Here is a 19,252-nt window from a genome sequence, read left to right on the forward strand (position 1 = left end):
TTCGTTTCTGTGCAAGGGCTTTCTGCAGTTGCAGCGAGCGGGGCCCACTCTTCATCGCGGTGCATGAGTCTCTCACTGTTGTGGCCTCTCCCGTTGCGGAGCACAGGCTCCAGACGCACAGGCTCAGTAGTTGTGGCTCACGGGCCTAGCTGCTCCGTGGCATGTGGGATCTTCCTGGACCAGGGCACAAACCCGTGTCCCCTGCATTGGCAGGCGGATTCCTAACCACTGCACCACCAGGGAAGCCCAGTACCGTACTATCTTGATTACTGTAGCTTTGTAGTATAGTCTGAAGTCAGGGAGCCTGATTCCTCCAGCTCCATTTTTCTTTCTCAAGATTGCTTTGGCTGTTCGTTGCCCTGATATTACTTTGACATGTGAGCAGACTGATAGCCTCACGTCCAAATGGCACCAGGTTCTCCTCTAAACCAGCTGCTAAATGGACAGAAGGAGGAAAAATCACAGCCACCTTATTTATCATTTTTCCCTAGCAAGAAGAAAAGTTTTGTTTTAACAAATAATGATTTATTTTCTGATTCTCCATGTAATACTGTGAATATTAAAACTTTAATAATGGCACCAAAATGCTAATCATGCTTAACATCAGTTGAATTCATATATGTTCCAGGCTCTTTGTTAGCACTTTCACAAGCATTGTCTCACTTAGTCCTCACCGCATTGCTAGGAGGTAGGTACTGTATTCTCACTTGTTTTGCAGAGGAGAAACTGAGACTCAATGAAAAGCACATAATTTATCCTGGGTCACATGATAAGTAAGAAGTAAAACTAGAATTTGAACTTGTAGAGTTTGATTTTAGAACCAGCAACCTTAACCCCTACAGAAGAGGCAGAAAAAAGATACTTGTTTTGTTACTCTTTCCTTATCAGTGAAACTGATCCATTTTTCATGCTTACACCAGTTACATATCTTTTTTTTTTTTTTTTTGGCTGCGCCACATGGCATGCAGGATCTTAGGTCCCTGGCGGGGGATTGAACCCATGACCCCTGCAGTGGAAGCGCGGAGTCCTAACCACTGGACTGCCAAAGAAGTACCCCCCACCCCGCCCCTTTTTTTTTTTTTTTGGTTATATACCTTCTAAGGGTTGTCTTATTTTGCCTTTTCCCCATTTTTCTTACTGTTGAATTAGGGAAGATTCTAGAGAATTTTGATATTTCTGCATGGTAGAAGGAATCTAGGTGGTCAAAACTGGTCAGAAAGGAGGTCAAAATTATTGCTATAAGGGAGTAATTTAACTTAAAAATGTTATTTAAGCATCTATCCCTGTTAAGCATGGATGTTTTCATTGGCTGTAAATTTTTAAAATTTCCTTTAGGGTGACTGGGAATTTCAATAAATGCAGTATATCAAGATGGTTTTGTTGAGTGAAAGTACATTTTAATTGTTTAGAAGTCAACACATCTTAGAATAATATCTAAAAACAACAGCAACCATGTGCTGGTATTGTGGGAAGATTCCTGGATTTACTGAGCAAGTTTGGGATGGGACTTTGGGCAGTTCGCATTCCTCCCTGAGCCTCATTTTTGTGTCACAGAGTGGAATAAACTCACAAGCATTGTAAAGTACGCTTTTCTGTTGTTAACCAGTTGCCACTTTGTCTTCTGTGCACTCCTTATCCCAGGATCTTGGAGGCTGCCCGATGTTCCCATTTGACTGATGCAGGCTTTACACTTTTAGCTCGGGTAAGACAGAGGTTTTACAAAATCAAACCAAACTCTAATTCACCTCCCTCAGTCAAAGTGAATTGGAGTGGTCTTGGAGTGTACAAAAAACTACCTTCAGAAATGACAGGCACCAAGTAGAATGGAGTCCTTGGGGGGTATGTTCTGCATTTTCCCCAGCAGGCCAGAAGGCTAGGCAGGTCCTGTACCAGGCGTGGACCTCACTCTCACTTGGTCAGGTGGGACCCCAATGAGAGGAGCCTGCTCCCTGGCCGGAGATGCCCTTCCTCACACAGACCCCGACTCAGCCTCTCAGGGGCATCCCTTAGCTGGGCTGGGCTCTGCCTCTGCCCCCTGTCTCCACACTGCCCTGCCAGTGCCAGCCACTGTGGGGCCCCTGTGGCCTGCTGCCCAGAACCCATGTCCTCCTGGGGATGCTGATACACTCTTCCTCCTACCCCAGCCCTCCACCATCCCCACCGTGGCTGGGCGCCCACCCCCACGACCTCCCAGAGCCCATTCCATGGCTGAAATCTCTGTGCTGATACCTGTGAGCCACTGGGAAGGCGCAGACAACTGCCTTTCCAGGATGAGAGAAGGAAATGCAGCCCTAATGCCCATATCGAAAGTGAATATGATTCAAAGGGCACCTGCTCAAAAGTGCTGGCTCACTGGGTCACTTTCGGAACGGGGTGTCTTATGGACTCTTATGGACTTTTTCAGAATTGTCATGACCTGGAGAAGATGGATCTCGAAGAATGCATCTTGGTGAGTGGACTCCTGACAGCTCTGCAGGGCGCCCCTCAGCCACTGACAGGCGTAACCAGAGATGCCAACTGGCCATTGTCTGGACCCTCCTTGCCCCAGCATAGGTGTCAGGGCTTGGGAACCTGTGAGGGCCACGGGAGGGGGATGCATAAACTTTGGGCTGTTCTCAGTCATCAGAGTTACAGCCAAGTTCAGGATAGCACCATCTTTTGCCAAACATTAAAAAAAAAAAAAAGGACTCATTTTCACAAAACTTAAGGGAGAAATAAGCTTGCATGTCCAGTGATGAGGTGACTCTACAGAGAAGAATCTTGGGGGACCCTCTGTGTCCACTCCCTCTTTGTCCCTTGTCCCCCTTGGGGCACCAGAGGAAAGACCAAAGAACACCTTCACATCTCTGGGAATGAGCAGAATTGAGGTTGTTGGTGAAGAGAGGAGCTCCCAGCCCGAGTGTGCTTGAGATGAGTTTTTAATTCTCTTTTGCGCCTTTTGATTCTTGTATTCAGGAGAAGCAGGATTAGGTATTAAGTTCTGGTGTACAAGCCACACTGACACCGCGTGTTTCTCTCCAGATAACCGACAGCACACTCATCCAGCTCTCCATTCACTGTCCTAAACTGCAAGCCCTGGTGAGTCTGAGCTTTTTGTGACGTTACTTACCTCTTAGGGATGAAAGAACCCCCGTACTACGGCAAGAACCTTCCTTTCCATAGGGTGTCATCATTCTTGGTTTCAAAGGTCTGTGCGTTGGGCTCACTTGGGAGGCAGGGTATCTAAATGTCACTGCTTTCATTTTAGGGTGTGAACCTAATATAGGGACCAGCGTCCTTACTCAAATTCATGTTCATCATGTCGGGTATAGTGAAAGTTAGCATGGTTAAAATGAGGCCATCCTTATATTACATTTCATATCTGCTCAAATATCTATGGGGGGGGGAATTAGAATATACTGAAAGATCCAGAATGAGCAGTGAAAAGTGTCATTGACACTCTTAACCATGCAGACATCGCATGCACGTTTCCCATCCGGCTGCTGGACGTGAAGCAGGGATGGAGTCCCCATTTGGCTGCCTGCTCCCACCAGATACACTGACTCACTGAATCCCAGCACAGCTCTGTGATGCGGGCACCATGGACGTCCCTATTTTATCAGTGAGGAAGCTGAGGCTCAGAGCGGTTAAGAAGCTTGCCCAAATTTATACAACCGCCCAAAGGCCCCAGATCTCGTGGCTTCCGTGGGGTCTGGTCTTTCCACTGCCCTGAGATACACGACAGATTTTTCTTAAGCCAGCTCTCTCTATCCCCTTTGAACTTGCTCTGTCAGCAAGGGCTAGGATTTTATAACATCATTAAAGCTCCATTTGGCCTTGAGTTACTCTCCCCACCAGTTTTCCTTATTTCCACATTCCTTCTGGATGCTTCTCCCTCAGGCACAAGTGTGCTGGGCTTTGGACAGCTCTGGGACTTTTGAGTTTGGTGTCAGATTTCAGAGATAGTCAGAAACCTACCTGTTTCCAGATTCTCTGCTGAAACCGTTTCCCTCTACACACCTGCAGATAATTTTGTTGTTCTAATGTCTTTACTCCCAAATTAGTTCTGATCTGGTTTTATAATTGATAGAACCAGTTGTCGGATGTGCTTTCTCCACCCCTTGTCCCCGTGTCCCTGAGATGGCCTGCTTCTCAGAGGTGTGGGGAAGGTTAGGAGCCCCGTGCTTTGTTTCATATTTTAACCTCCCTCCTCCCTGTTGCCCAAGGGCTCTCTCCCCGACTCGGAGATACCCTGGACTTGGACTCCCACCCCTTCGGCAGTGTCGTCTCTTGTGTGCACGGGACAAGGCCTTCCACCAGCTCCCTAACTCCTGCTTCCTCAGGAGTGCAGGCCCACCTCAGCGACGGGTCAGGAAATGTCTTCCAAATAGTGTTCTCCCCAGCGGGGATTCTGGTGACTGAAATCTTCTCCATCTTCCCCGATATTCATACAAGCGAATTCCAGAAAGGGGACTTAGAGTAAAAGATAAACTATAATAAAAACCAGAAGTCCAAGATAAGAGCCTCAAATGAAAAAAAAAAGAAAAATACCTGGAGGATTATTAGCAGAAAAGAAGGGAAACAGTTGCAGTTGAAATCTAAACTTAGCTTTGGAGATGCCTAGTAGCCCGCACAGAAAAGGGAAATGCTGTGGATTAAATCTGATTATATTCATCAAATTCACTCTACAAACACCTCTTGAGGACCACTACACGCCGGGCACTGTTCTAGGCACTGGAGAGCGAAAAGATCATTCATCAGAAGAGACAGACTTTATCATCACTCAGAAATTGCACAGCAGTGTGTGTCTGGATCCTTGTTAACGGATACTCGAGGGGCTCTCCCTGGTACGGACATGGTAGCAGCACCTCTGTCAGCCCCCAGGTAGAGCCAAGGGTGAGTGGAAGCGCAGGGTTGTCGGACGTGCATTTCTGCCGCTGCAGGTCTCAGAGCACAGACGTGCAGTCTTGGTGCGGGGCAGTCCGGGTGCGCCTGGGACACGCGCATAGGAGCAGCTGGTCCCCACCTCCCTGGGGGAGGGCCAGACAGTGCTCTCCATGCTGGAGCCGGGGGTCCACCCCAGGGAGTCCTCCCCCAGCCTGGGGAGCTCAGAGGAGCCAATGCTGTTGGGGCAAAGCTCCATAGATTCAGAATTTTGAAATCTGGTTTTTAGCTTTTACTAAAGACCTGCAAGCAGGAAGAAATGAGGGAAGTGACCACTAGCCCCGAGCCAGGTAACTATCACACCTCATTTGCTAAACTTCAGTTCCCAGGTTCTTCTTTACATGTGAAGGCGGCAAGTGTGCACATACCCCACCCCTTCCAGGAACTGCTCTGTGATCCTCAAGGGAGGAAGGGCCTTGTACTCTCACAAAAACCAAATCTAGAAGGCTGTTTTGAAAGGGAAACTGATCATGTTTCTTTGAAAATAAGTCGAATATACAATTGCAAACAAGGGGAACTCCAGATTCAAAAGAACACAGAGGAGTTCATGAAGTTTGCTCAAAGGAGGTTAAGGATCCTCTTTGTTACTTCAGTTTTTAGTTTGTAGGATGTCATCAGCAGGTTCTATTGATAATTGGGGGGCTGGTTTCCTCTTCAGTACCAGAGCCAGTTTTTTTGACTTTTAAAATCATATTGGGCTTCCCTGGTGGCACAGTGGTTGAGGGTCTTCCTGCCAATGCAGGGGACACGGGTTCGAGCCCTGGTCTGGGAAGATCCCACATGCCGCGGAGCAACTGGGCCCGTGAGCCACAACTACTGAGCCTGCGCGTCTGGAGCCTGTGCTCCGCAACAAGAGAGGCCGCGGCAGTGAGAGGCCTGCGCACCGCAATGAAGAGCGGCCCCCGCTCGCCGCAACTAGAGAAAGGCCTCGCACAGAAATGGAGACCCAACACAGCCAAAAATTAATTAATTAATTAATTTAAAAAAATCATATTAATGCAGCTCATTGGTCCTAGAAGCTATCTAAGCATTTTAGCTATTATTTTAAAGAATAAAGAATTACAGCCAATAAAGACTATATTACTTTCTTGATGCCACAGAGTTTTATCTCTCACCCTGATTTATCACAGCCTTTACCAGTGAGATTTATACCTTCATATGTTTTCTTGTTACTAATTAGTGCCCTTTTCAGCTTAACAAAGTCCCTTTAACATTTCTTGTAAGGCAGGTTTAGTGATGATGAACTAGTTTAGCTTTAGCTTGTCTGGAAAACTTCCCTCTCCTTCCATTTTTTTTTTGTGGCCACGCTGTGCGGCTTGCGGTATCTCAGCTCCCCAACAAGGGATTGAACCTGGGCCCCAGCAGTGAAAGCGCTGAGTCCTAACCACTGGACCGCCAGGGAATTCCCATCTCTCCTTCAGTTCTGAATAACTTTGTTGGGCTTAGTATTCTTGGTTGGAATTTTTTTTCATTTCTGTCAGCACTTTGAATATATTGTGCCCCTCCATTCTGGCCTGCAGTTTCTACTGAAAACCCTGCTGATAGTCTTCCGGGGGTTCCCGTGTGTATAACAAGCTGTTTTTCTCTTGCTGCTCTTGAGAGCCTTTAACTTTTGACATTTTAATTGTAATGTGTTTTGGTGTGGGTCTCGTCTTATTTGGAATTCTCTGGGCTTCCTGAATCTGGATGTCTGTTTCCTCCCCCAGGCTAGAGACGTTTTCAGCCATTATTTTCTCCGTTAGCTTTTCTGCCTGTTTCTCTCTCTTCTCCTTCTGTTACCCTTATAATGAGATCGTTAGTCCACTTGATATTGTCCCTTAAGTCTGTTAGGGTATCTTTACTTTTTTTCCTTCTTTTTCTCTTTGCTGCTCTGATTGGGTGATTTTCACTGCCATGTCTTCAAGTCACTGATCCTTTTATCTGCTTCATCTAGTCTGTTCTTGAAACCTTCTACTTTATTTTTCAGTTCAGTTGTATTCTTCAGCTCCGTGACTTCTGTTTGGTACTTTTCCCAGATAAGGGCGTAAACTCCTGTCTGGGGGGATACTGACCAGGGAGAGTGCAGAGATGGCATGTACCTGTACCTACCTTTGCTGAGAGCACATCTGTAGGCCTCTAGGTGTGTACCAGACCTGAAGCCCGCCCTGTAAGCTCCAGGACAAGCAAATAGGCCTCTTTCCCAGAAAGGCTGGGGGTGTGTTTCAGCCTGCTGTCTGTGAAGTGCCCTGGGGGTGGCAGCCTGCCAAGAACTCTTTCATGTTAAAGTCCCATAGGACCCAGGAATACAAGCTGCCTTCGGCCATCAGGGCCACGTGAGCAAGGAGCATCCCATGGGCACCTTATACAAAGACTGGGGCACCAGAAATAAAAACCAGGTCACCAGGCAGATGTAAAAGCTCCCCTCTGGGAGATGCTGGTGCTCTGGAGCGTGGCAGAGGGGAGAGCAAAGACAGCATCGGCCTCCAAGGTCTCTAGAAAGGATTACAGTCAGCCCTTAGATGTGTGTTTAATTAGAAGCCTGTGCCCCTCGCTGCAGCTGTGATGACAAGCTCCTAGCCCTCTTTCCGGGACGACTCCTGGGTGTTTTCTCTTGCCGATCGCGGGACATGGGAGCCACTGAGCAGTCTCTCCACTGGTTACAGTTCCGTGGGGCCCCGCAGGCCAGGAGATGGACGTGTCCCCTGGCAACAGCTGCAAGAACTGGGGCACCAGACACACGTGAAACTCCCCCCTGAGAGAAACATAGAGACAGACAGACAGAGAATGAGGATGGCACCTGGCGCGAGGCAGAGGCAGGGCCGGGAGAGCATGCGAATAGTGCTCACCGGGAAGGAAGCAGCCCAGAATTTAAGAAAGAAAATGTCATCCAGCGGCTGGAGCTCGGCAGAGGGAATGTGCAAAGATGGCCCCGCCCATCTCCAGGCCCTGGGGGCACCCCAGCAGGCCCCCCAGTGTGTCACCTAGCAGGCGGGCCTCCGCCACCCGGCCTGGGCTCCCCTCCATCAGCTGGCCCTGGGGGTGGGGAGGGCCCGGGCGTGAAAGCCCTTTGGATTCCTCCTCACACTGCTGTGGTCTCTGGGTCTCGCGGAGGTGAGTGCGTTGGTTTTTCCAGCTAGACGTTCAGGTGCCTGATGTGGGGTTAAACCCTTCGCTCCTCAGTGAGAAGCTCCAGGTTATGAGTTCCCTCCTGCCCGGGGGTCTCTGCGCTTGGGGCCGGGGTTCATGACAGACTGTGGCCCAGCCTCTCCTTCCGCTTCCAAGCGGGCCTTCTCTCATCTGCCCAGCGTGGAGAGTCGTTCAGCCAGTTTTTATGTTTTTTTCTGGAGGAAGCTGTTCCCTGTGTAGCTGTAGATTCGCTGTTTGCGGGAAGAGGTGAGTTCAGGATCCTCACGGCGCAGACCACCCTCTGCAGTGTCGGTTCCCATCTTTACCTGGCGGGAAGGTGAGAGAAGCCGCTGCCCATGGGCCCACAGCTTTGTGCTCCATCCTCCCGCTGCTCAGTGGTTCCCAGGGGCGCTGCCTGGGCCGGCTTCCCTGCTCTTCCTGGGCCGTGAGCCTTGGAATGAGAGGGTCCAGCAAACATCTGTGCTCCCCCTCATTCCAGAGCCTGTCCCACTGTGAGCTCATCACGGATGATGGGATCCTGCACCTGAGCAACAGCCCTTGCGGCCACGAGAGGCTGCGGGTGCTGGAACTGGACAACTGCCTCCTCATCACTGACGTGGCCCTGGAGCACCTGGAGAACTGTCGTGGCCTGGAGCGCCTCGAGCTGTACGACTGCCAGCAGGTCACCCGCGCGGGCATCAAGCGGATGCGGGTAAGTGTCGGGCAGCAGCCACACCTGGCAGTTTCTCAGCAAACGACAAATACACCAAGAATCAACATCCGTTTTCTACATTCTGTCCTGGGCCAATAGTTATGCAAACTATCCTCTTAGACTTCTTCTAAATTTCCTTATTAGACCCCACCCTGGAAAGAGTCAACTTCTAGAATGGGTCTGGGTGGAGGTTCCATGTGGTCTGTTGATTAGCAAACTTATTAGAAGGAAAGGGACTTAAGGCCATTATCAGTAGGCTTGATTTTTGCTAATTTCTAGGTATAAAGTGTCATAATAACTGTGGCGTTCTTTCCGCATGTAGTTCACCTGCATCATTCTTGAATACGCTTTAAGTTTAGGCAACTTTGCACTTAGACCCCTAAGCAGCCCCAGGTGCTACAGCTGTTACATCTCTACTCGGTTTGCACACAGGGACGGTGACCACCCCTTTGTCTTTAAAAGGTGCCGTTTGGGGAGACGCGCACGTCAACAGGAGCAGCGTTAGCGCACACCGGAAATTCTATTGGGACTATCTGCCTAATGGTAGAATGAACTAGATTCTATAGGAGAACTGTGGGCTTTTTCTAGGATTATGCCTATAATCCCCAAACTATCTTATGACTACACTTTTCCTTTCTACTTTCAGGCCCAGCTCCCTCACGTCAAAGTCCATGCCTACTTTGCTCCTGTCACCCCGCCGACAGCAGCGGGAGGAAGTGGACAGCGGCTATGCAGGTGCTGTGTCATCCTCTGACAGCAGCTGCCCAGCCCAGGGCTTCATGAGGTGTCCCTCCCTCCCGAGGACCCGAGTCTTTCTGACGTACTCCACCATCATCCAAATCTGTTGATTCTCCATTGGGAAAGGCATTTACAGGTAAAAGACTTCTGCAGGGACTGCAGTAACTCTCATGATAGTTTTTACCTTTATTCTGCTGTGATGCAATCAATTCGAAGCCTTGTGTCAATTAACACAGGGCAAGAGTGGTCATAGTGCAGCCAGGACCATGCAGGAAACCTGGATCTCTAGAGGTGGGTGCCTCCCTAGGTACAAAATTCCTGCCCTTGGCTTTGTCAGCATTCCTCAAACAGACCATCAGCGTTAGCACAAATTGAGCAGAAAAATAAGCTGTTGATTTTCTACCTGATACTTCAGCCAGTGGCCTACTTTTATTCACAACGATTCCATTTTGATTAGCAGGACTTTTCCACTTTGAAGATTAAATAGCAACTTTATCAAAGTGACTATACTGCAAATTCATAATGCCCGACAGTTTTCTATGTAGTGACTTACGTGGAAGGCAAGTTAATAGGTTTCCATGAGACACCAAAGAATGAGGACTCTAAACAGGGTGGAGCAAGGTCTTCACCCTTCTGTTTCTGTCAACTTGTCATATATCCTTTTGGGGACCAAGAACTAAACAAAAGCAACTCAGTTTGTGTTGCCTGATTGGAAATCATAAGCTCTGGCGTAGGCTATGGCACATAATGTGTTGTTGTTATAGAAAAGCTATAATCATGTCATGTCTCACAAACTTTGGGGGACCTTAAAGAAACAGAATTAAGGCTCAAGTTATCTATAATATAATCAATTAAAAATAATGGATGCATGTAGAATGGGTGTGATTTTTTTCCAAGTTTATTTTAAAATCTTAGAAATCAAGTTACACCAGGACTATTCAAAAATTGTACACACTTAAAACTAAAATCAGTGAAGTGTTGGCACCTTTGAGACTTATATAAAAATGAATAAACCATTGCAATGCTTAAGTCAGAGGGTTTTATTGCTATTATCTCATGGCAGACAAATCTGAGCAAAACCGTCTTCCAGATTCAGGCGTTCCTAATGTTACCTGAAATCTGATAAGATGATCTGGTTTCTGCTCTGTGCTGTCCACATTTGTGACCTTCATTGCATCTCTGTGTGAATGGTAGCCAGCCCTTCTCAGTAACCACTCCCCAAACTGAAGAGCCCAGAGTTCATGAGAAGCCGAGGGAAACAGCAAAAACGAGAAATTTCCCCATGACCAGCAATACTTCTAATTGGGTTAGGGTTCTATTAGGTGGAGAGTTTTAGAAGCATTTAGGACACAAGGCCTCAGCTGCATTCTGGGGAGAGAAGGCAAATAGATGGATATACAACTCCATAAATCAATTAGCAGGATTATCAGAATAAGCATTAAAGTCCTGATGATTTTGCTGCCTTACTGTGTGTATACCATAGCAGTTATTTAAATATACATTTACACCACTGTGTGGGGGAAAAAATGGCTGTTGCAAGAAGCTATGAATATAGTTTCTATTTTAAAAATTTAAATGACCAGGGCCTTCTATACATTATCTCTTTTGAGCCCGGACACAACCTCTCACAGCTACTGGACTCTGGCTGAATGACGCTGGACCGCATCTACAAAACAGGAGAACCTCTGTTAAGAAAAATCAGGTTTGCTTCCCCTTTAAGTGTGGCACAGTCACTGGATAAGCTGTCCTCAGTTGCATCAGCTTTGAGGAAACAAACTGAAAACACACACCCCCATCAGCTCTTATAACAACATTGGGACTGGTGTGTACTCAGAACATACACAGTGAACTCCTTGATTCTATGACATGAGGTGACACACTGGCAGGAACTTGGATTTTAAATGAGACACACATTTGCAAAACAATCGGAAAACATTTATTATACTGAAATGTGTACATCCTACTATTAAAAAAACAAAGTAGCAAATTTGCTGGTGCCATAATTTAACCTGTTTCACTGGGAGAGACTAATGTTCAATGCTGCTTGGTGTCATTTCAAGTTTGATGAGCTTTTAATTATTTTTACCCCACTTGTAAAACCTGATGAGGAATTCAAAATAGCACACAGCATTAAAAATGACATTTATTGTTCCATAAATCTTGAGACTCAAAAAGGAATGCTAAATAGACAAGCAAAACTCTAAAACAATTAAGAGAGAAGCTCACTTCTTTCCCAAGTGACTGACTGACTGGTACAGAAAACATGTGGTCATACAGAAGCAAAGGGAAAATGACGGAAAGGAAAGCTCTCCTGCTTTAGGGTCTATACAAGTTATGGATATTTTCAAACCAAAGATGGAATATTTAGAGACACTACTTTTTCATATCAAATAACCCCCTTTATGAATAAAACATAAAATGCCAAAGCTTTCACCCACTGAAGTAGTTTTGTCTTCTGGGAGAGATTTTAAACTCAAAATTACCCATTCCTATTTCTGCCCGAACAAAGATAGATAAGGATCAAATAATACACTCAAAACCAAGACACTGGGTGAACGGACAGAGATGGTATAATTAAAATGGAATCGAAGTTTGAAAAGAAAATTGTGTCTAGTACACCACAGGCCTCAAATGCTTGCTGATGAATTTTGGGAAGGCTTCGGGTGAAGAGATGAGATAATAATGATTGATTGATGACTGATGATAGATAGTAGAAAAAATTGCAAAAACAGTGATTCCCTTTGGAAAGTATACTGGCCAACAAGCATTTGGTTTTGTGAAAGAGGCACTCTTTTTATAGAAAAAGAAGCTATTATGTGGTGTATAAAAAAGTCCCTAAATAATCACCAGAATGTTACCCATGATTGTACTAAAGCTCCATATTAGAGAAGTGTGAGGAATTTTGATGGTACAATATAGTGTTTGTGATGTCTAGTGTTCCACAAATAAATTTCAACTCTTGATAATGAAGACCCCTTAACACCAAGTCAGAAACTATCACACTGTTTTCTCCTGCTTAGGTGTATTTCCAATGTTGGGGACAGGGCTTTAAAAAAGTTTAACAACAGTATGGTGCAGGGTGGGGTGGGTGGTCAGAGACAGAGAGAGGGAGGAAAAGGAGAAAGAAAACCACATGAGTTTAAAAGGCATCGGGGCTTCAAAAATGAAAACCAGAAACAAAATGCTAAAAATGGAAGCAGAAGCAAAAAGTTTTTCAATAAATCTGTGACAGAGCAAAAACACAAAAGTCTTTGTACCTATTAGGATTTACACTGATCCTCTCACCAAGGTACTCTTGATAATGCAGTTTGCTTCACGCCCGTCTTCCTGGCTTGGGGCTTCCCCGATCTGGCATGATCACGGCAGACGCGCACCCTCAGACGTGGTTTTTTCCAGGAAGGCACCAAGCCTCTCCCGACCACTGATCGGCCCGTATCAGCGCCGGCCTCACTCTCTCCACACGTGGATTCGGCGCTGGCCCCGCAGCAGCCAGTGCCCCCCCTGCCCCCAGGTCAGCATAAGGTCCGGGCAGCAGAAGCCGAACTGGCCCAGAAAGGTAAATGCCCACAGTACATCTTTACATTCATTTCCAAACCGCATACAGTGTAAAAAGACAGCGAAGGCTGCTTCTAGGGACTGTGTCTACTGGCCTCTCTGGCAGAGAAGCAGGCGGCCTACCTGCACCGGGGCCCGACGTGCTCACTGTCCCGGGGCGAGGCCGCGGCAGTGAAGCGAAGGAGACGTGCCTCTCATCCAGTTCGCAAGAAAGGTCATCCTGTGTTTTCAATATGAAACATTTCATACGGTAAAATCCAATCCCAAGACTTCTTGGATTCAGTCTTCACACACTTTTAAGCGTAACTTTAAACTGGTGCTGAATAGAGTTCAGACTACGTCAAGACGTCACTTCAAAATTATGTGGACGCCACCGCCGTTTTCAGCTGCAGAAAAAAGAAAGGGATGTTACGCGCAATTTTTTACCAGGCTGGAGTATCAAGACTACTTTGAACACTCCTAGAGCTCTACAACCCCCCGCCCCAGTTCAGAGGGTACCTTTAAATATTCTAGAGGAAAACAAGCTAACTTGCTCCAGCCCCTCTTGCCAATGGCAGCGTCACGTGCACATTCCCTTTGCCCGCCCCGCCCCCCATCTGAGGGCAAGGCGCAGGGCAGAGACTATCCAATAAACTGGGTGCTTACATCCACCTTTTCTGGAGATAATTTTTGAACTCCTCAAAAGTAGATCTGAAACATTTTAAAAAACACATCACTACTTTTGCGCGATGGCCTAGTGTTCCTCAGGAGATGGCGAGAAGCAGCAGTACAGGCGTTCATCAAGGAACAAATGAATTTTTCCGTAAGGACCAATGTCTGAAAACAGTACACTGAGCGGGACGGGGACATCCTGTGATGCCTGATACCAGAAACCCCACCGCCTTCACAGGATGCAGCCACACGTTCACTGTATGAACTGCCTCTTTTATAGACAGTGTGAGTTTTGCAGAGTAAAAACTGCATTGTTTTGAGAAGGAAAAATTGAGCCAGAAGGGTACTAAGCTAAACATGTCTGTGAAAAGAAAAGATAAAGTGGGCCAGTTCACAGACTAAACAGCCCTGCAGGTAACTTGGTGGCTTACGAGACATGTCAGGCACAGGGTGAAGTCCTAACTTCAGCCCCTCCCTTCAAGGTGGGCTGCTCTCTTCGCGTAACTTCCCAGGAAAGGGTGACTCGTGACATCGTGCTCTTTGAGGTGCAGCTTTAGATCTTAACTCATCAGACTTTTAAAGGTCTCTTCTCATAGTAACTTCACATTTAAAAAACCCCTCCTTTATCCAGCCCTTTAACTGGAACTCTACTGAACCCCGTCTGGGCCCGCTCTTCACATTCTCTCCCTCCATAACCTCAAGAATTCCTACGGCTTTGAGTCACGGCGGACATGCTGAAGGCTTCCAGATTTACACCTCAAGCCCAGGCCTCTCTTGCCAGCCCCAGCCGGCTATGATTTCCACGTCCTAAAACGGAAGCCTTGGCCGCTTCCCCCAAGCCCGCCTACCTCTCCACCGCGACCACCGCCTGCCCAGCTGCTCCTGTGAGAGTCACAACCACTCCTCCCTCCAATGTGGAGCCCAGCAGGGCCCTGTCTGTCTACCAGCGTCCAAGATCCCGTCACCTCTCGTCTAGATGACATCTCCTGCCTCCAGTTTTCCCACCTTCTCATCTGTCTCCACAGAGTTGCGAGAGTGGAAGAAAAGAAAAATCTATTCACATTACTCGTCTGTTTAAACAACATCACCGACTTTCCAATGCATTTCAAATAAAATCTAAACTCCCACCACCGCCAGGCACTGCCTACCAGACCCGCCTCCAGCTCTGCTCGTCCTCGCCCTGCACAGCAGCCACGGGCCCCCTCAGGCCTCCAGAGCAGCCACGCTCCTTCCTCTGTACCCGGCCCCGCGCCAGCTGGGGTGCTGCTCCTCGTGTGTTCAGTTCCCCCTCGGGCTCCAGGTCTCAGCGTTCATGACAGACAGCTCCTCAGAGAAGCCTCCACGGCTGCGTGTCCCCCTCCCCAGGCCCCCTTGTCCACAAGCAACCCCACTTCCCCATGCATTCGTCGCACCTAAATTACCTATTTGTAATCTGTGTGCATCTATGGACCAATTCTGGTTTCCTTTCCCCACTACAGGAGGGGAAGACCTTTCTAGCACCAACGGCATGTGTCTGACAGGAGGTGCTCAGTAAAATGTTGGCTGAATGGACTGGGATTTTTCTCCAGGCATCCAGAAGGACTGATGCCTCTTCCTTACTTGCTAGTTAATTTCGACAATATTTCAGTCACTAGAAATATTCCCTTGATTCCTTTTTCAGACTTCTTAAAATTAGTAAAGCCAGCATTTCCAAAAGTAAATACGCAAGATGACTGCTGATTTCAGGCACGCACTATCTTTCATGATTCTCGCATTTCAAGACACACGTACCTTTTACTGTGGAGAATAAAAAACAACTCTCATCTTGAAAGTTTTGAACCATCTAGAAGGATAAAGCAGATGTATAATTAAGATCCAATTGTCTTTTCTTAACTGAGTAAAAGTAGTAAAAGAAAAAATGTCATAATCTATATATAGCTGCACAAGTACGGGACTCAACGGCCAAAATGGTAATTCAGATAGGCAGTGTGAGGTAGCAAGGACTTACACCTGCTGTACCGGCCAGCCCGGTGACCGTGCTTGCCCATGGGGGCCCTGCGATCTGGTCAGTCACCCTCTGGCCCACGGGGAGGCCATTCGCTGCTGGGTTCTGTGATAGTGACTAACAAAAAGTTGCTGCCAAGGTGCTCTTCTGTTATTACTTGCTTGTCACTGAACACGGGGTGGCAGTGAACGGCCCTTCTAACCTCACAGCTTTTTAAAATCAGCCATCAAATAGTACACAAAAGGAAAACACATTCAAATGCTTTGCTAAAAAGGGCCAAAGGCCCGCTAACCCGGAGCCCCCCAGTGACCACCAGTGTCGGGAGTTCAAAGAGGGCGGGATCGGAGCTACGGTTCTCCTTTACCTGTATTCCTTCTACCACCCAGGACACCTAGAACTCTCGGTTATAAATTCTTCCCAATCTTGAGTCCCAACTCTGAAAATGATTCTCATGAGTACTTGCCAAAGAAGTCACAGATTTTTTTTCTATAGCACTTCAGTAATACATATAAAAGTAAATACCAGTGTAAAAGGGGAAAGGGCATGCCAGTTACCTGATCGCTAACAAGAATGTGAATACCGGTGGGACCCTGTCTGTAAACCTGGTTAATTTGGTGGAAAGGAATATTAAACACCAACGCAAGTTTTCGAGCAACTTCTGAAGCAACCATTTCTTCTAAGTAGATTGCATGATAAACTGAAATAAAAAATAAGAACAGCATTTTAGCAGTAATCTTTGATCTATTTTCCACATGATCTATTGGAAGATCACTCCTTTCAAAGTACTAAAGAAATATAAAAATTAAAGATAAGAATACTTCTCCCCTTACTACCCATGTGAATATAATAATACATTATTTATGCTCACACATATAATTTAATTAACATTAACCTCTGTACAAAAGTATCTGAGGTTTTAATTTATCTTAAAAGCAAGCAGGAAGTGACTGCAGATGGGCACAGATGATCATTCTGGAGTAATGGGACTAACACTGGATTGTGGTGATGGCTGCAAAACTGTAAACTAACTAGAGTATCGCTGAATTGTGTACTTGCAGTGGGAGGACTTTATGGTATGTAAGTTACACCGAAAGAAAGCCATTTTCAAAAATGCTATGTGTTTCTAGCCATATATAAAAAGAACTCTAAAAAGGTCATAGTTTTTGATTCAGTAAACCTACTACTGGGAATTTATCCTAAAAAATAAAAGCTGCCTCTCCCCTCTTCCTTTCCCCTAAAGAATTAAAAACAGTGTAGAAGACGGCACACGAGAAGCTAAGGATGTGGACCATGAGGCCTCCTGCTTCTCCACAGAAAGCCCAGCTGTTTCCGGAACACGTGACGATGCAGCAGCCCTTGTCTGCAAAGCATCAGGCACATCTGCAGCGAGCCTGAGTCTCGCAGGTCCTGCTCTACTACTGACTCAAGCCAAACACGGATCAGGAATATCAGTGCTTTAACTTTGCTTCCCCAAACAAGGGTTTTTTCATGTGTGTGAGTACAGAAACCTTTGCTTAGAATTTGGAACTACAATTAAGGTAAGACTACAGAGAGGCTCTAAAGCAGGGGTGCCATACTCTGCCCTACACTTGTTCTTTTAAAATTAAATTTTATCAGAACAACAGCCGAGAAAGGCCACTGCCTCTCACTGCTGCCAGGACAACCTGGTGGTCCCCACCGACTCAGAAGGGCAGTGGCAGGAAGCTGAGTGCCCTTGCCCCCCGCCCGCCCATACCCACCGTAGGGCGTGGCGCCGCCGCCGTCGCCCCCGCCACCCGCTGCCTGCTGCTGCCCCTGCGGCGCCGGCTGCTCGCGGCAGACGTAGAGGGTCAGGCGGGGCCGCACCGACCTGCAACCAGAAGATGGCGCTTGTGAGCCGGCGGGAAGGCCGCACGCGCAAGCGACAGCTACAAGAATCTAGGGTCTATTTCCTTAGGAGAACTTTACAACGTTACTTCATTATACAAAATAATTTACTAGGAAGAATATAAAAACACACACCTCACACCAACTATCACAGGTTATCACAGGTGGTCTAATCTGATGATCCAGACTCTAAACCATTGAGATGGTCGGTCAGATGCTGGTAAATTTAAGTTTCAAGATTATGTCAGCAATTTAACATCAGTAAAATTCAGTTTAATGGAATTCTCACACCACAAGTCTAGAAATACCAACGATAGTAAATGGGTCTTAAAAGCCAGCACAGTTTACAGTTCTATCATTTTAATTCACAATTAGAAGTTTACATTTTTAATAACTGTTTAGTAGTGTCACATGACCTTGAAAACCATAGATTCTGTAGAGCTCACCTAAATGAGAAGTTTGTTTTCTTGGCAACAACCCCAGTCGTCTTCCAGACCACAGTCCTGCCCATGTGCATTTCTAGTCTTACAGTCTACCTCTGCCCTCAGTGCCTGCATCATATCTGGGCCTGCCTGAAGGTGCACACAAAACAGTCTCCTCGTGAGCACGGCGGGCCAGCGCGCAGCACGAGGGCGCACGCCGACATGGCGTGGACACATCCTGCCCGCGGTCCCCGCGCGAACAAGGGCACGTTCTCATTTCAAGCAGAACAGTTCATTTTAAACACGGTATTTACCTTGACTTCAGTGAATTATAGAGCCGAATTCCATCGGCTGCACCACAAATTTGTACTAGATCCTCCTTTGTCAGTTTTAACAAGTCGGCACCTGGAGAAGAGCAAAAAGAATCTTCTCAAGGAAATGGGAGAAGAACCAGCACTACAGGCTACTTTGCAGCATCTGTCTTCACAGTTTAATGTCCTTCGAAGCCATCGCCAGGTTTCCTGTGTATACACATACACATGAACAACACACACACACATACCTGTCCCTTACAGCCAAAGAATGCTGGCTCTCCATGTTCTCTATCAAGAAGGAACTCAGAAGCCCAGAGGCTGGAAAATCAGAGCAATGAGCCGACAGCAAAGTCTCTTCCCAGTACAGGATTTCAGTGCCTGCCTTATTCTGGCTGGGTGGAGCTCGTGAAGATAAACATGATTCTGACCCCAGATAGTTCACCTTGAGATGACCCAGACCAATCTTTAATTTACAAAAGGAAGAAATGGAAGTCAGAGTTTGGGGGACCTGCCCAAAGGCACACAAGTTGGCAGCAGAGCTAGGACTAGGTCTCTTTATACTGTAACATGCTACATACAGTCCAACATTCTATAACAAACAACTCCATCACAGCAGCCAGTTTTAATACAAAAGTATGTCAGAGAATTGCATATTATACTTAAGGTTTCCCCCGTAAGTATTTGGTGTGTAAATGACATGGTATCTAGCACTTGCTTTAAAGTAGAACAGAAAGGGAAGGTGTTGGGAGTGGGAGAGAACGACACTGACCTAGGCTGGTCGTCTCTGGAGCTGGGTGTGGTGACACAGGAGCTCATCAGACTCTTCTATGTTTTATGTTTGAGTGTGTCCACAGTCTTTTGTTTTCCCTTTTATTGGCGCTCAAGATGTAGTTTATTGGGAGAATTAAGATGCCCTCTGGGATTAAAGTATGACCTCCATATGATAAATATCCACTTACATGTGTGGATAATGGAGATTAAT

At 46.8% G+C, this 19,252-nt stretch overlaps 2 protein-coding genes across 8 annotated transcripts in view; one reads left to right on the plus strand and one right to left on the minus strand.

Moving 5' to 3' along the window:
- FBXL2 (F-box and leucine rich repeat protein 2) overlaps positions 1–17,369 on the plus strand; it is a 92,926-nt gene extending 75,557 nt beyond the window's left edge. Inside the window, exons 11-16 of one of the 4 annotated variants that reach the window (XR_005021775.1) lie at positions 1,642–1,702; positions 2,405–2,449; positions 3,022–3,078; positions 8,528–8,740; positions 9,387–9,614; positions 16,909–17,369. Coding sequence is in view for 2 of the 4 variants with exons in the window: in XM_036868235.1 (XP_036724130.1) it covers positions 1,642–1,702; positions 2,405–2,449; positions 3,022–3,078; positions 8,528–8,740; positions 9,387–9,494 (484 nt within the window). In the remaining 2 variants the exon portion in view is untranslated. Of the gene's footprint in view, positions 1–1,641; positions 1,703–2,404; positions 2,450–3,021; positions 3,079–4,205; positions 5,480–8,527; positions 8,741–9,386; positions 10,355–16,908 lie in introns of those variants that run through there. The other 3 variants (XR_005021776.1, XM_036868235.1, XM_036868236.1) reach the window with 3 other exon arrangements.
- The window catches only part of UBP1 (upstream binding protein 1), a 67,803-nt gene continuing 59,942 nt past the window's right edge, over positions 11,392–19,252 (minus strand). For 2 of the 4 annotated variants that reach the window (XR_005021773.1, XR_005021774.1), the window contains 6 exons: positions 18,271–18,361; positions 17,408–17,517; positions 16,223–16,365; positions 15,455–15,506; positions 14,533–14,697; positions 11,392–13,419 (listed from right to left, as the gene is read on the minus strand). Coding sequence is in view for 2 of the 4 variants with exons in the window: in XM_036868232.1 (XP_036724127.1) it covers positions 13,382–13,419; positions 15,455–15,506; positions 16,223–16,365; positions 17,408–17,517; positions 18,271–18,361 (434 nt within the window). In the remaining 2 variants the exon portion in view is untranslated. The remainder of the gene's footprint in view (positions 13,420–14,532; positions 14,698–15,454; positions 15,507–16,222; positions 16,366–17,407; positions 17,518–18,270; positions 18,362–19,252) is intronic. The other 2 variants (XM_036868232.1, XM_036868234.1) reach the window with 1 other exon arrangement.

Source organism: Balaenoptera musculus, chromosome 11 (genome assembly GCF_009873245.2).
Source record: "Balaenoptera musculus isolate JJ_BM4_2016_0621 chromosome 11, mBalMus1.pri.v3, whole genome shotgun sequence".
Lineage (NCBI taxonomy): Eukaryota > Metazoa > Chordata > Mammalia > Artiodactyla > Balaenopteridae > Balaenoptera > Balaenoptera musculus.